Here is a 13,258-nt window from a genome sequence, read left to right as displayed (position 1 = left end):
ACAGGTTAACCCCGACTGGAACATACCACCTCTCAAACAGGGACATCACATCAATTTGATACTCCACAGCAATACTTTAGAGAACACATAAAACAGTCTCATTTAAATCCGGACACGTGATACACAGATTACGATTTAATTATCAGTGCGTTAAGCAGTCCCCACAGGTGCGTTGATTGTCTCACCCAACATCTATGACAGGGGTACGTGAACAGGTACTGTACGTGCCTTTTCCCTATAACCCTACAGGCTGCAGTGGTCCACCGCCAGGTACATTACCTGCTTCCACTGTTAATGTCTCAGATGCAGTATACCCTACCCAGCCACTCAAAATGAGAATAGTGAAAGTCACACCAATGTGCAGACCTTAATGACGGATTGAATGAACCGACGTGATGTAAAGGGACATGCACTTTTCTCGTTAAATGGTTGAAAGCCGGCATTTCAATTTGTACACAGAAAATGTCCGCACTGATTCAGCAAATGTCACTTACATTTACATTTATTTATTTAGCAGACGCTTTTATCCAAAGCGACTTACAAAAGTGCATACAGCAAGTATAGCGACAGTACGGGGACAGGATGTGTACAGTTCCACAATGAGACAGTTCTCAGCTGAGAGCAGCGTCTGTTTGAGGACACAGTACTATCAGATTTGTACAATTACAGCCTATAGGGCAACTAATACGATACACTTTCAAATGGCGGACTTCGACAACTTCAAATGGCGCAATGAGTGTCAGGGTAAAGGCGGCAACAAGAGACAATTTAAAAGCACAATTTAAAAAGCACAGCAATTTACGACAGCACTGATGGGCGGGGGGGCAGCAATTGTGTGCTGGGTCAGTCCAGGTAGAGTCTGAAGAGGTGTGTCTTCAGGCCCCGTCTGAAGGACTGGGGTGAAGAAGCTGTCCATAGCGAGACCGGGAGTTCATTCCACCACTGGGGAGCGATGTAGGTGAAACGCCGATGTCCGGCAGAACGAGCACCTCCTGCCTTGACCATGCAAGGAGCGAGGCGTCCAGTTGCTGCTGAGCGCAGGGGTCGGGCTGGTGTGTAGGGCTGGATGAGTTCTTGGAGGTAGGCAGGGGCTGTCCTGTTGATTGCAGAGAAGGCGAGGGTCAGGGTCTTGAATCTGATCCTGGCAGCGACAGGAAGCCAGTGGAGGGATTTCAGCAGGGGAGTAACATGGGAGAATTTGGGGAGGTTGAAGATCAGTCGGGCAGCTGCATTCTGGATGAGCTGGAGAGGCTGGGTGGTGCATGCTGGGAGACCTGCAAGGAGAGCGTTGCAGTAGTCCAGTCGAGGGAGAACTGTGGCCTGGATAAGGAGCTGCGTCGCGTATGTTGTCAGGAACGGACGAATCCTCCTGATGTTGTGGAGGAGGAATCGGCAGGCCCGTGACGTGCGAGCAATGTACTCCTTGAAGTCCAGGTTACTGTCGAGGGTGATGCCCAAGCTCTTTGCTGACCGAGAGGATGGTATTGTGGTGCCATCGACGGTGATGGAGAGGTCATGCAGGGGGGGAGGGCCGGCTGGGATGAAGAGGAGTTCCGTTTTACTGAGGTTCAGCTTCAGGTGGTGGGATGTCATCCATTTGGAGATGTCAGCCAGGCATGCAGAGAGTCTTTCGTTGACCTGGGGGGTAGAGGGAGGGAAAGAGAAAAAGAGTTGGATGTCGTCAGCATAGCAGTGATAGGAGAAGCCATGTGATTTGATAACTGAGCCAAGAGAGTTAATATAAATTGAGAAGAGTAGGGGTCCCAGTACTGAACCCTGTGGAACTCCTGTAGTGAGGGGGGTGGGTGCAGAGGTGGAGCCTTTCCAGTAGATCTGGGAAAATCTACCAGTCAGGTAGGACGTGAACCAGGAGAGGGCAGTTCCAGAGATGCCCATCTCAGACAGCTTTGATAATAGTGTCTTCAAATGTGCAATCATGCTGTGAATAGAACACAACAAGCCAGCGACGAAATCCCCAGGACAATGTATGTTTTACCACATTTTGTCAGACTGAACAGTTCGGTCCATGTGAGGAAGATGTTAAAATAAAACGTGGTACTTCAGTGCGATGCCAGCGCAACGCTGCATCGCCACAGACAAGTTACTCACATCCAAGTCCTTTCCAAGTGTGGAAAGAACTCCTTGGTCAGCCTCACTTAAGACTCCTAAATAGCTTTTCAAAATCTACAATGATGCCAAAGGGTGTCTGTAGAAATGCGGTGAGACAGTGTGACATTAGCCCCCCCAGCATGTTCTTACGTTACCATTCACACGTCTCATTGTTTCCCGCATGCGATACGACGTTTCTGTTTGGTATGTTGGTTTCAGTCTTTCCTGCAAAGATTTACATGGCCCCAGTGTGCCTCCCACACAGTTTGATGAGCACCTACTCAAGCCCCTTGTCAAAACGCTATCCTGGGCGGGTTGTTGTATTACAATGTTGTTGTATTGTTGTATTGATAATACTTGTATTATCAAATCATGCTGTGCAAAGTCCCTTTTCTGAAAACCCCTCAAAACACTGATTTTCCCATCCTGAAAACTCCACCCAGTCTGCACCCACCATTTCCCACTGTAAGGGAGCCATTCACACATACTTTCAAAGTGCAGGTGAGAAAGCAACCAGGAGCAAACAAATGAAAGGATATAGGTTTCGTGTTCTCGCTCTCTTTAATATGCATCAGGGAAAGACTTTCGTTATAAACAATTCATGCAGAGCTAGGTTATCCCTGGGCTCTTGCGCTACTATGAAGGGCTGAATCAATACATTATTTGTGATTCTAGAGACAAAACGTGTAGCTATAGTAAACTGTAGCTACATATATATCAAAACCATGTTATAAGCAGGAGTCAGTTTTTCAAATGAAATAAACACAGCTGTTTAGTCTGGTCTTAGAATGTGTGCAATTTTAACTCTGTACACAAGATGGCACTGTGGTATTATACATGAAAGGCCTCGCAAAATAGGCGTGAAGGAGGCATTTTGATAAACAAAGGGTTGGGTGTGTTGGCTTTGTCCGAGTGGTATAGGTATTATTTCTTTCTGTTTTTACTGAGTTAACTGATACAGCCATGCCTATTTTTTTTTCAAAATCAAAGTTAAATGGAATGAATGAATTTGAATTTGTAATGCATATCTCGATTAGTAATTCCTAAGCTGTTTAAACCAATGGAAAATATTTGCATACTACACTCTTTTAAACTATAGGTTTAACACTGACGCTTGATGGTGTACAGTAAGTTGCTATAATATGCCCCACAGCAGTTCCTCAGAATAATGCTGTAATTTTCACCTCAGTGTAGCAGTCAGATAATTTATTGATAATCTACTGTATGTGGTTAAATGTGCTCTCTGCCTTGTAAATGTACACTTTGCGTATCTAAATCAATACAATTAAAAACAAATTCTCTGACTAGGCATTGAATCTTATGTCTTTTCTTCTGCTGCTCCAATGATAATCTGAATAAAAGTTAGGGTTAGGGTTAAGGTTAGAGTTAGGTATTACCAGACCCACACTTTTTCTGCAGTTACCTGTTAGATATGAAATCTAGAGAGAGGGATGGGTTTGTCAATTCCAGACTGTACATGTATGCAGTTACATTACATTCTCTCCAGTATTCTGAGCAAAACAGTAAATTTGAACAGTGCTTAACTCAGCTTTTCAAAAAACCAAAGACCAAAGTCAAAATATCTCCTTGTATGTTATTTATCATGAAATGTACAACAGCAATGCATTTTGCAACTGTCACATTATGCTTCATAACCAAAATGCAATTTTCAATTTGGCATTTCGCAGATGCTTTTAAACCAAAGCGACTTACAATTAGTGCATCAAACAGGTTTAGCTGACTTCCTCATAGGCAAAAGATCGCAGTAGGAATGCAAATTAATTATTTACAGTACCATGCTCCTGTATGTCCTGCAACAATAAAACAGAAATCTGCAAACAAAACCTGCAACATAGAGACAGGGTTAGTACAGAAGGTTTTTTTTTTAATAGAAACCTAACAGAAAGGTTACACAATAGGAGACAGGTGGATTCTGAAAAGGTGGGTTTTCAGGCTCCTGCGGAAGATGGTGAGTGATTCTGCCGTTCTGGCTGGGTGAGGAAGGTCATTCCACCACCGTGGAACGAGGGCAGAAAAAAGATGTGCCTGATTGGAACGGCTGCCAGGTTCCCGAAGTGAGGGGACCGCCAGCTGCCCAGAGGAGGCTGAGCGGAGAGATCTAGTTGGAGTGTATGGAGTGATCAGAGACTGAAGGTAGGACGGAGCAGAGCCTCTTGTGACCTGGTAAGCCAGTACCAGTGTCGTAACCTGGATGTAGGCTGCTACCGGAAGCCAGTGAAGTGCAGTGAGTAGCGGAGTGACATGAGAGTGTTTTGGGAGGTTGAATACCAGGCATGCAGCAGCATTCTCAACCAGCTGAAGTGGCCTGATAGCACAGGCCGTAAGCCAGCCAGTAAGCTGTTGCAGTAGTCAAGGCAGGAGATGACTAGTGCTTGAACTAGGAGCTGGGTTGCTTGTTGGGTAAGAAAAGGGCGGCTCCTCCTGATGTTGTAGAGGGAGAATCTGCAGGACTGGATGACCGCCATGATGTGACTTGAGAAGGTTAACTGGTCATCCAGGGTCACACCCAGGTTTTTAGCTGACCTGGAGGGAGGTCACAGAACCCTCAATGGTGATCGGAGCATCGATCATTGGGGAGTTCTTTGCTGAAAAAAAGAGAAGCTCAGTCTTCTCCAGATTGAGCTTAAGATGGTCAGTGGACATCCAGAAGGCGATGTCAGCTAGGCAGGCTGCAATGCGTGGCTGGACCTGAGAGTCGGAAGGGGAGAAAGAGAAGAACAACTGTGACATCTGCGTAGCAGTGGTAGGAAAGACAATAGGCAGAGATTATTATTAAAATAGACACAAGTGGATTTTATTATAACTGCTAAGCCTCTCATCTCACATCTCACATCTGACAAGCATTTAAGAACATATTGTGAATAACAACCTGAAAGGTCACCACAAATTACAAGTGGTCTGCATAACTGAAACTGATGTTAGCTAACTTCAAATTATTATTATTATTATTATTATTACTATTATTATTATTTTACTTTTCGTAACAGCTATTTTCATTGGAGGCTCTGCCTCCCCTGCCGCCCCTGACCGCACATCCCTGATATGTAGTGACCTGTATACTGCATAGTATCCATACAGTGCCAATATCCAGTATACTATATATACTGTAGCAAATAATATCACAGTGTTACAGTAGTTTTAGTCTACTATAGTGTTATCCTCATAATATCTACAATGATTTAAGAATATTCACACAGAAACCATAATTGGGCAGATCCCTGACAATTAAAATGCAACATTGTCAAATCCTACTTTGCTGAATTTGGGCGTATACAAAATGAAAAATACCTGGATGTAATAGTTGAACTAGGTAGCCAGTGAAAGCTACATGGCTTGAAAAATTGTTCTGAAACACTTTACATATTGTGCCAAAATGGTGAAAAAGGGCAAATAGGAGGCTGGCTTATGTAGCAAGTAAAGAGGACAAATCAAAAGATTTATAATGCCTTCATCAGATTATATTTAGAGAATTTTGTCCATTTCTGGGTGCTGCATAATAAAGGCAAAGGAAAAGTACAAAAAAGGACAACCAGACTACCTGAGCAAATCATTTATGCAGAGTAACAACTGGTATCTTCAGTCACACTAAAAGACTCATGGGTATCCGACTGAAGTTTTCAAACAGTCTAAAGCTGAGGATGGAACAGCAGCCAAAATATGTCCTTGCTGCTGCAGAAATGAAGCAAGAAGTGCAGTTCAATATAGAGGTTCAGAAAACAATTACACAAAGCATTGCACTAAGGCAACCAGAAGCTTTTTACAGGAGTCATATACACATAGTTGAACAAACAGCAAATCTAAAGAACTAGGTAAAGTGATGAAATTCAGAAGTAATTTCCAATCCACTTGTGTTAGTAATGTCTTTGTTGAGATACAATTGTTTCAGTTCATATATTTCGGGGTTCAGGCATTCCTGCAGTAAGCAGTAGGCATTCAAAGTTTTGAATATGTTGGTATCAGGGAAATACATTTCCATTTCATCTGAAAATTGGGGTTGGGGTTGGGCAGAGAAGGGAGATATAAAATGGGAGAGCTAGATGATCGAAAAGGTATTGAGAAGGTGAATCCAGGAAGACATCATGTAATTCAATGTAAATGTAATGTAATGTAGTGTGATAAAAAAGGGAGTTTAAGTCAACTGAACTCAGGAATCAGGATATCACTTTGCCTCTGAGGACATTCTTCTTTTGGCAGCTAGATGCAGTGTGAGGGTGTGGGATGTAGGAGTCTGCTGTCTCCCAGATGAGTTCTACGATTTTGAGAGGAGGCCAGATAAGGCAGTTGTTTTAGCGATGATGTGTAGTATTTAGGTGCAACAGGTTCAAATTCCAAATCCACACCGTCCTCTCCCATCTCCCAGTCTCCTCTCCCATCTCCCAGTCTCGCAAAACTTGTCAAACTGCGAATTCAAACTGCAGCTGAAGCTATGTTTTAGAAAACAAATAAACAATTTCAGCTGTTGCTGGCAACATCTGTGCACTTGTTCTGACCAACAATAAATATATTTTATTGTATATATAGGAACTCTTGGATTAACTGTCCCTCACCATGATCTATTAAATCTCAGACTGCACAAGTGATTCCCTGGACTCCACACTGTCACCATAAACGTGAGCACCACACTGTCCTAAGAAATATGTTAACATATTGTAACGCTTGCTTGGATTTGTGAAAAGACTTTTGTGGTTGTTATGTTGTGCTTTGTATTTAATACTTCTTTTTTTCTACTACTACAAGAACAACGGGTAATAATAATAATAATAATAATAATAATAACCATCATCATCAATACCATGTATGAAAAATGAAATTGAGCAGTTGAGCAATAAAATTAATATATTGATTTGAGATCATATTTGCACTGGTTTACCAATGTATGCATAGGTTTTAGCATATATTGGTCTGATGCTGGTATGATGGCTGGCTGGTGTATACATTCGTTTTAAATTGTAAAATCCTCTTCTTGTTTCACCTTCAGACTAATATCAAATTCCACTAATGATTCACCATAAAGGCATCTTACCCACTGGCACACAGTCTAGACACCTTTTTATCTATTCAGTGAGTTATGAGAACAGCAGCAGCTGACCTCATCAATGATGTAACATGCTGCTTGAGCTGCGCTATTGATTCTGCGTTGAGGTCCATGGTAACTGTAGTTTTTTCAGAGCTGTAGTTCTCATAGGTGAAATGGCTACCATTTCGCAAAGAGGAACCGTATTTTACATCTCCATCCTCACACTGGCACTGTGTTAATTTCATTCAGTGCTTCAAATGTGAAATTGTTATCTTGTGATAGGGACAATTTACAAAATAAATTGCGTATTTGTTTAAAGAGCTCTGTGTTGATGACAAGTATTCATTTCAAATCTTCTTCCAGAATTACACCAGAACAGAAATACAGTTCGGCTCACTTTCCACCACATGTTTTTGGCCTCAGAACACATTGACCGCGTTATTTTCCTGTCAGAAATGTTTGTTACTGTACATCTTCAAAAGCAGCAAAAGAAAGGAATATGCGACTAAACTTGTTAGTTTAGCAATTGTGCCTGCTACACAGTAACTATTTGTCAACCATTAATGAAGACCTCATTCTGCCTCTGGAAGGCTTGCACACACATTTGTATTTAACAGTCTGTTGCAAAAATTCAAGATTATAAGAATGTCCCTCTGTATAGCAGCATTTGATGAAATGCAACAAAATTTCATGCCCTGGGGCTTTGGAGAGTGCAGTAACATGCTAATGGACTGGTGGTAATATACCCCTCCCGTTGTATCATTGAGACCGGTATTTTTGTAAGTGATTACATCCAGATTTGAATTGACTGATGCTTCTTTCCCATTGAGAGGAATGGGGAATCAAGCATCCTTTCACACATAGCTTACCCTATCATTCAGCTTCAGACCTCCAGGAATGGTGGTAAACATGCTGGAAGTTATCAGTGAACACAGGCTCTTTAGGACCATGTTTCTCTTGAGGCCACAGCTGTGCCAGCATCAGTTTTGCCCTTATAAGACCTCAAAGGCCTTGTGGTCTTGCTGTGGCAGTGTGCTTTTGACAAACATTGTGTTATACTCCTGCTTCCTCTTCTCTCTTCATCATATGGGAGGTCATAGGTCACTTCTCTCATACCTGTACAGGGAAGACAGTAATAGTGGTACAATCATACAACCAGCATCTGCTGAGGGGTGGCTGTATGCTGTAGGTCTCACAGGACCAATACTGAGATCCAATGTCTCATATCAAAGTTAATATGAACAAACATGTTTGTAACCATTATCACGGCACAGAGGATACATAATTTGAGGACAAATTAAATGTTGGCTATCCCTGTATTACAGATTTTAAAGGCTTGTGGTAAGATCCAGTGAGATATTTAATGTATCTCATGATGCTTATGCAATAAACTATTCAGCGTTATTCTTGAGTCTTAAGCACAAGCACAAATACTGTCCCTTCCTCCTTATGTTTTATGAAGTAAATGGGAAGAAATGAACTCCACGTAACATTCTGGATATGCATTGGTAAACTCTCTAAATTTAAAAGCTCCTTGGAATTTTAAAATAAGTGGTGATATAAGCAACCCGCCACTGCAATAACAAGCATAACAACTGACTTGAAATGTGACAGGAAACAGGGAGATTCTATAAATAAAATAAATTGAACTGTCAGTATTTTAGATCATACTTTTCTCACATTCAACATAATGAATGAGGAGACTGGTGTTTTCTGGTCCTTGACAACACGTAATTCTAATGTGGCTGTGCCACACTACTGATTGAAGCAGCAAGGTGTAGTATAGGCCTAACTCCACTGTTGGGCTCCAATGAAATATTGCATGACAGTTCTTGTTTTTACTTCAGCTAATACAGATAGTACATGCGATGGTGTTTCATTTTTAAACAGGATGCAACCCCAGAAACAAATGCAACAGGTGAAAATGCATAGATTGTTAAGAATAGACTCTACAACATTACAGCTTTTTTAGACTCATGTTGATGGGTTCATGTTTCTTGGTGTGAAATGCCTGCATTTGTATTGCAGTAACATTTAACCTCCAGCAGATGGAGTAAAGAAAACACACCATGAGGTTGAAAGATTTTTTTTTTTGTTTGTTTTTGTTTTGAAAGTAATGAAAAAAATCTTAAATGTAAGTCATGTCTGATCTTGTAGTCATTCCCAGAAAACAAGTGTTCTTAAAACTGAAACATGCCTGTACTTGACAAAGGGAACCTATGGTCGAATGGGAAAGGTCTGGGAATATGCACAGTGTGTTCTATAAAGAAACAAAAATTCCAAAACATTTTCAAAAATAACTCTTCAACTGTCATAGTTTATGCATTAGGATTCATGCCCATGTATATTTTGTATTTTGCTATGCTAGTGTCACACCCCCTTTGGCAGATTTCCTTTGTCATAGATTCAGAAGATTTGTTGAAAAGAGCCATTCAAAAGATCTGTGGTTCAATATCCTTTTTTCTGTTATTTCTCTGACCTTAGCAGCCATCATAAGTTTAGAATAATATAAAAAATGTGATTTTGGAAAATGGCTTCAATTTTCAGTTTAGTTTGAAAGAGACTTTTCCTGACGAGCTCAGGCACCATGTGTTTCTAGTATGTTCTCTATGGCGCAAGACCCTTCCATCACAATGGTTTGTTGGATGTTTCAGGCTAAAAGCAACAACCTTCACTTCAAACACTGTATTTCAGTTAAATGATCCTGCTTACTCATACCTGCCCACTCACAAGAACTACTAAGTTCTTACATTGGAATGCCCAAAACAGGGATAACTTACACAAGATTGTAAGACCTTTTTTTACCCTAAAGGGTCTTCACAAAGACCCTTCCTCACAATGACCGTCCAGCAGTAACTTTCCATGAGGTCAGCAATCAGCCGTTTCATTTACATATTGAGTCATAAATCTGGCGATTCACTGTGCTGACATTGTGACTGCAGGGCGATCTCTGCATGTAGCAGCATGCTGCCGTCTTCAAAGACACGAGTTAGGTTCTTGTAAGACTTGTTTCGCAAGGTCAGTAACAGTGCTCACCCTCACCCTGCAGCGCACGTACTCTGTGCTGTGGCACTGACGCACTGATTAACACCGGAACATAAGCTTCAATGAGGTAAAAAGCAGCGTGAAGCACTGGGCTTGTCTCAGACCAGACCGTTGGGTCAAGATACCTGAGGAAAGGGTATCACTCCTGTCCATTTCAGCAAGCTGCTTTGACACAATTGCTTTTGAAATACATTTAGCTGGTTCCATATATCCATATTGCTTAGCAGAGATGGTCAGTCAAATGCTTGAACATTCATCCCTAGACTAATCCGGTTTCTTCTGTTGTTAACTAGGGCCCTACCATCACATGTGGTTAGACACCTTATATTTTTGGTTCAGATTATTTTTTCCTTTCTGCTACTTTGGAAAAACAGCTATGAAATCCAATTGTTAATCAGAAACTCACAAAATTTAGCAGACAAATAGAAACTTATGCCAGTGTCCCACTATATTGATTTTGATTCAAATGCTTGTGCTCAGAATCTTCCTTTGTCTCTTAGAACATGCAAACATCTCCACGGGAACAGGGTAAATAGAATGTTGAGAGCACACTTGAAAAACAACATTCACATGAAAACAGTGCCATTCATTCCACACACATGAAAAAGGCACCATGTCCCAGCTTCTGTCCTCTGAAAACGGCGATCAGTGGGGTCAATTTGCCATCTCAAGGTGGGAAGGCAGGACTCGGCTGCCAGCTTCACAACACCAAAGCGTCATAAGCTACGGTGCACCTGTCTTCTGCTCACCTGGTGAGGGTTTTCTCTCTCACAGTGACAGTAAAATGGGCTTAGCCACCCAGCTTATCTTCCTGGCCTTAGAGGTTCTGATCCCTCAAATTACAGTATAATAAGGTATTATTCAAGATTTAGTTTCAACTAGTGTGCTATTCAGTGATTAAAGGGTCTGTAGGCAAAGTTTCTTCATGTGCAGTTGATGTGCAGATGTGGTCTGTCATGTGCTGTATGTGGGGTTATTGATGTTCTTGTTTGTTAGAGGTACTTTTGTACCCTAACTTTGTAAGTCATTCAAGATGCAGTAACAGCACTGTTAATTGGCAACATGTAAAATGTAATTGTAAATAGTTTCCAATGCATTTAATTAGGGAAATATTTTTGTTTGATCATGTGTAGAAAAAAATCCCAAAGAAAAAGAAATCAACAATAAAGCAGTCATCAGCCCCTGACAATCCCATATGGAGCTGAAATATTCTTTTTCTTTCCTGTTGATTTTTTTTAGGTACACAGACTCCAGTTTGTGCTGAGAGTGTGGTGCCTCCTAATGCCATGCAGTACAGCATTCTCCCACAGAGCCACTGCATGGTAGAGCACAACCAGCACCAATGGTCTCACGGCTTCATCCAGTGGGTCCAGCTCCCCTTTCACCCGTGGCCATCTTACCTTGTACCACAGTACATGTACATGGTTCCCCAGGTCAATGGGATGCCAACAGAAGGTGGGCAGCGTTTGTTTGTCATGCCACTGCCCCCCAGAGCTCTGACAGCTGGAGGGGGTCAGAATGTCAGGATTCAGAGCAATCCACCAGAGCAGCACCACCTGCAGCCAACCTGTCTTCCTCTCCACTGCCCTCACAGCCAGATTGCATTTCATGCTCTTCCTGGTATGTCCCCAGGGAGCACTGTTATCCTCCTCCCACATGCAGGTAACCCAATTCACCTGACTGCACCCCCTGCGGTCACACCTCCTCTGGGCCCTTGTCCTGCCCTTTCAGTGCACGGTGGCAGTGAGAGGGTCCCTGGATCCTGGACTGGAATCTCCACCCAGGCTACCGATCCCAGCATGCACAGCTTCGGGGACGGGCCTCCCTTCACCTTTCCCCTGGTGACCTCAGTGTCTGATGCCATGAAGATATTCCAGTGTGAACCAGAGGCAGAGCCGGAGGCTGAGCCAGGAGCAGAGCCAGAGGTTGAGGCGCAGGCTGAGCTGGAGGCTGAGGTGTCACAGACAGGTCAGGTGGAGGAGGGGTGCGGGCTGGTCCCAGCACCAAATGAAGGTCTCAGCCCTCAGACTCAGGAGGACGCTGTAAAAGACACAGACTGGACTGCCTCTTTTCAGCAGCTGTTGGCTGCACAGACCCCTGAAAACTCCACCACATGGGTCACCTCGGCCGAGGACTCTATGATGGATTTCTTCTATGACTTGGACAACTACGACTATCTGTTTGACTCTGAGCAGTTTTGTGATTCCATGTCCATTCAGGCCAACAAAGACTCCCAAGAGGACATGGAGTTGGACTCTTCTCTGTTGACTGCTGACCATGGAGAGTGAAAACTGAAAACCACTTTGGCTGAGAACTATAATGATTTTCTTCTACAACGTGGACAATATTTCATTCCAGACAGACCTACATTTCCTCAGTCCACTGCATTGAGTTAGAGCAGTGTAAAGGATACCTCAAACAGCAGACAGCCAAGACAATAACAGCCCCAGCTAGTACTGGCTATTTTAAAAATGCTTATTGAGCAACATATTAATAAAAATGTGGTCTTTATTCATTCATTCATTTTCATCATTCATCATAAACTAGTGAGTACATGCCCTCTGTTTTGCTGATAGTATGCAAATGTGTTATTGTAACAACAATATTTCAATATTGGCTATATACACAATTTTTAATTTAATGAAAGAATAGTATTGTTAAGTATCAGCATTACCACATCTTATAAGGAAATTGTGAATAGAAAGAGTACAGGCTATACCAGCACTTAAAAAAAATCACAGAAATCTTAACTGCCCATTCATTAAAACGAATGTGCTTTACCCACCCACTATTTACAAAAGTGAAGTTGTGCAATTATTATGAATACATGAATACATTATGAACCATATCAAACCAGCACATCGTGAACTCTACAACACAGGAAGATTTCACCCAAACTCTGCGGGCAGATTGAGCAATGTGCCACTTATCTGCATCTACAAGGGCTATTATGGGATTGCTTGGCAACAGGTGGAAAGAGTGCACGGCTTCTCATTACATCAAGCTCAGTCAATTTGCTGGTCTCCGCAAACAAGGCTATAAACCAGGCAATTATAGCCCTCCTGG

General features: G+C 42.3%; 1 protein-coding gene across 1 annotated transcript; it reads right to left on the bottom strand.

The window, feature by feature from the left end:
* Positions 1-855: 855 nt before the first annotated feature.
* Positions 856-1,938, bottom strand: LOC118774117 (the record flags this gene model as incomplete). The annotated part of the gene is made up of 2 exons (XM_036523274.1): positions 1,842-1,938; positions 856-1,646 (listed from the first exon to the last, which is right to left on the bottom strand). Coding segments are annotated over exons 1-2 (888 nt in total), but the record flags the coding sequence as incomplete, so codon positions are not given.
* Between the last annotated feature and the right edge of the window lie 11,320 nt (positions 1,939-13,258).

Source organism: Megalops cyprinoides, chromosome 3, assembly GCF_013368585.1.
Source record: "Megalops cyprinoides isolate fMegCyp1 chromosome 3, fMegCyp1.pri, whole genome shotgun sequence".
Taxonomy (NCBI): domain Eukaryota; kingdom Metazoa; phylum Chordata; class Actinopteri; order Elopiformes; family Megalopidae; genus Megalops; species Megalops cyprinoides.
Note: the sequence above shows the minus strand (reverse complement) of the source record. Positions and strands in the feature narration are given on the sequence as shown.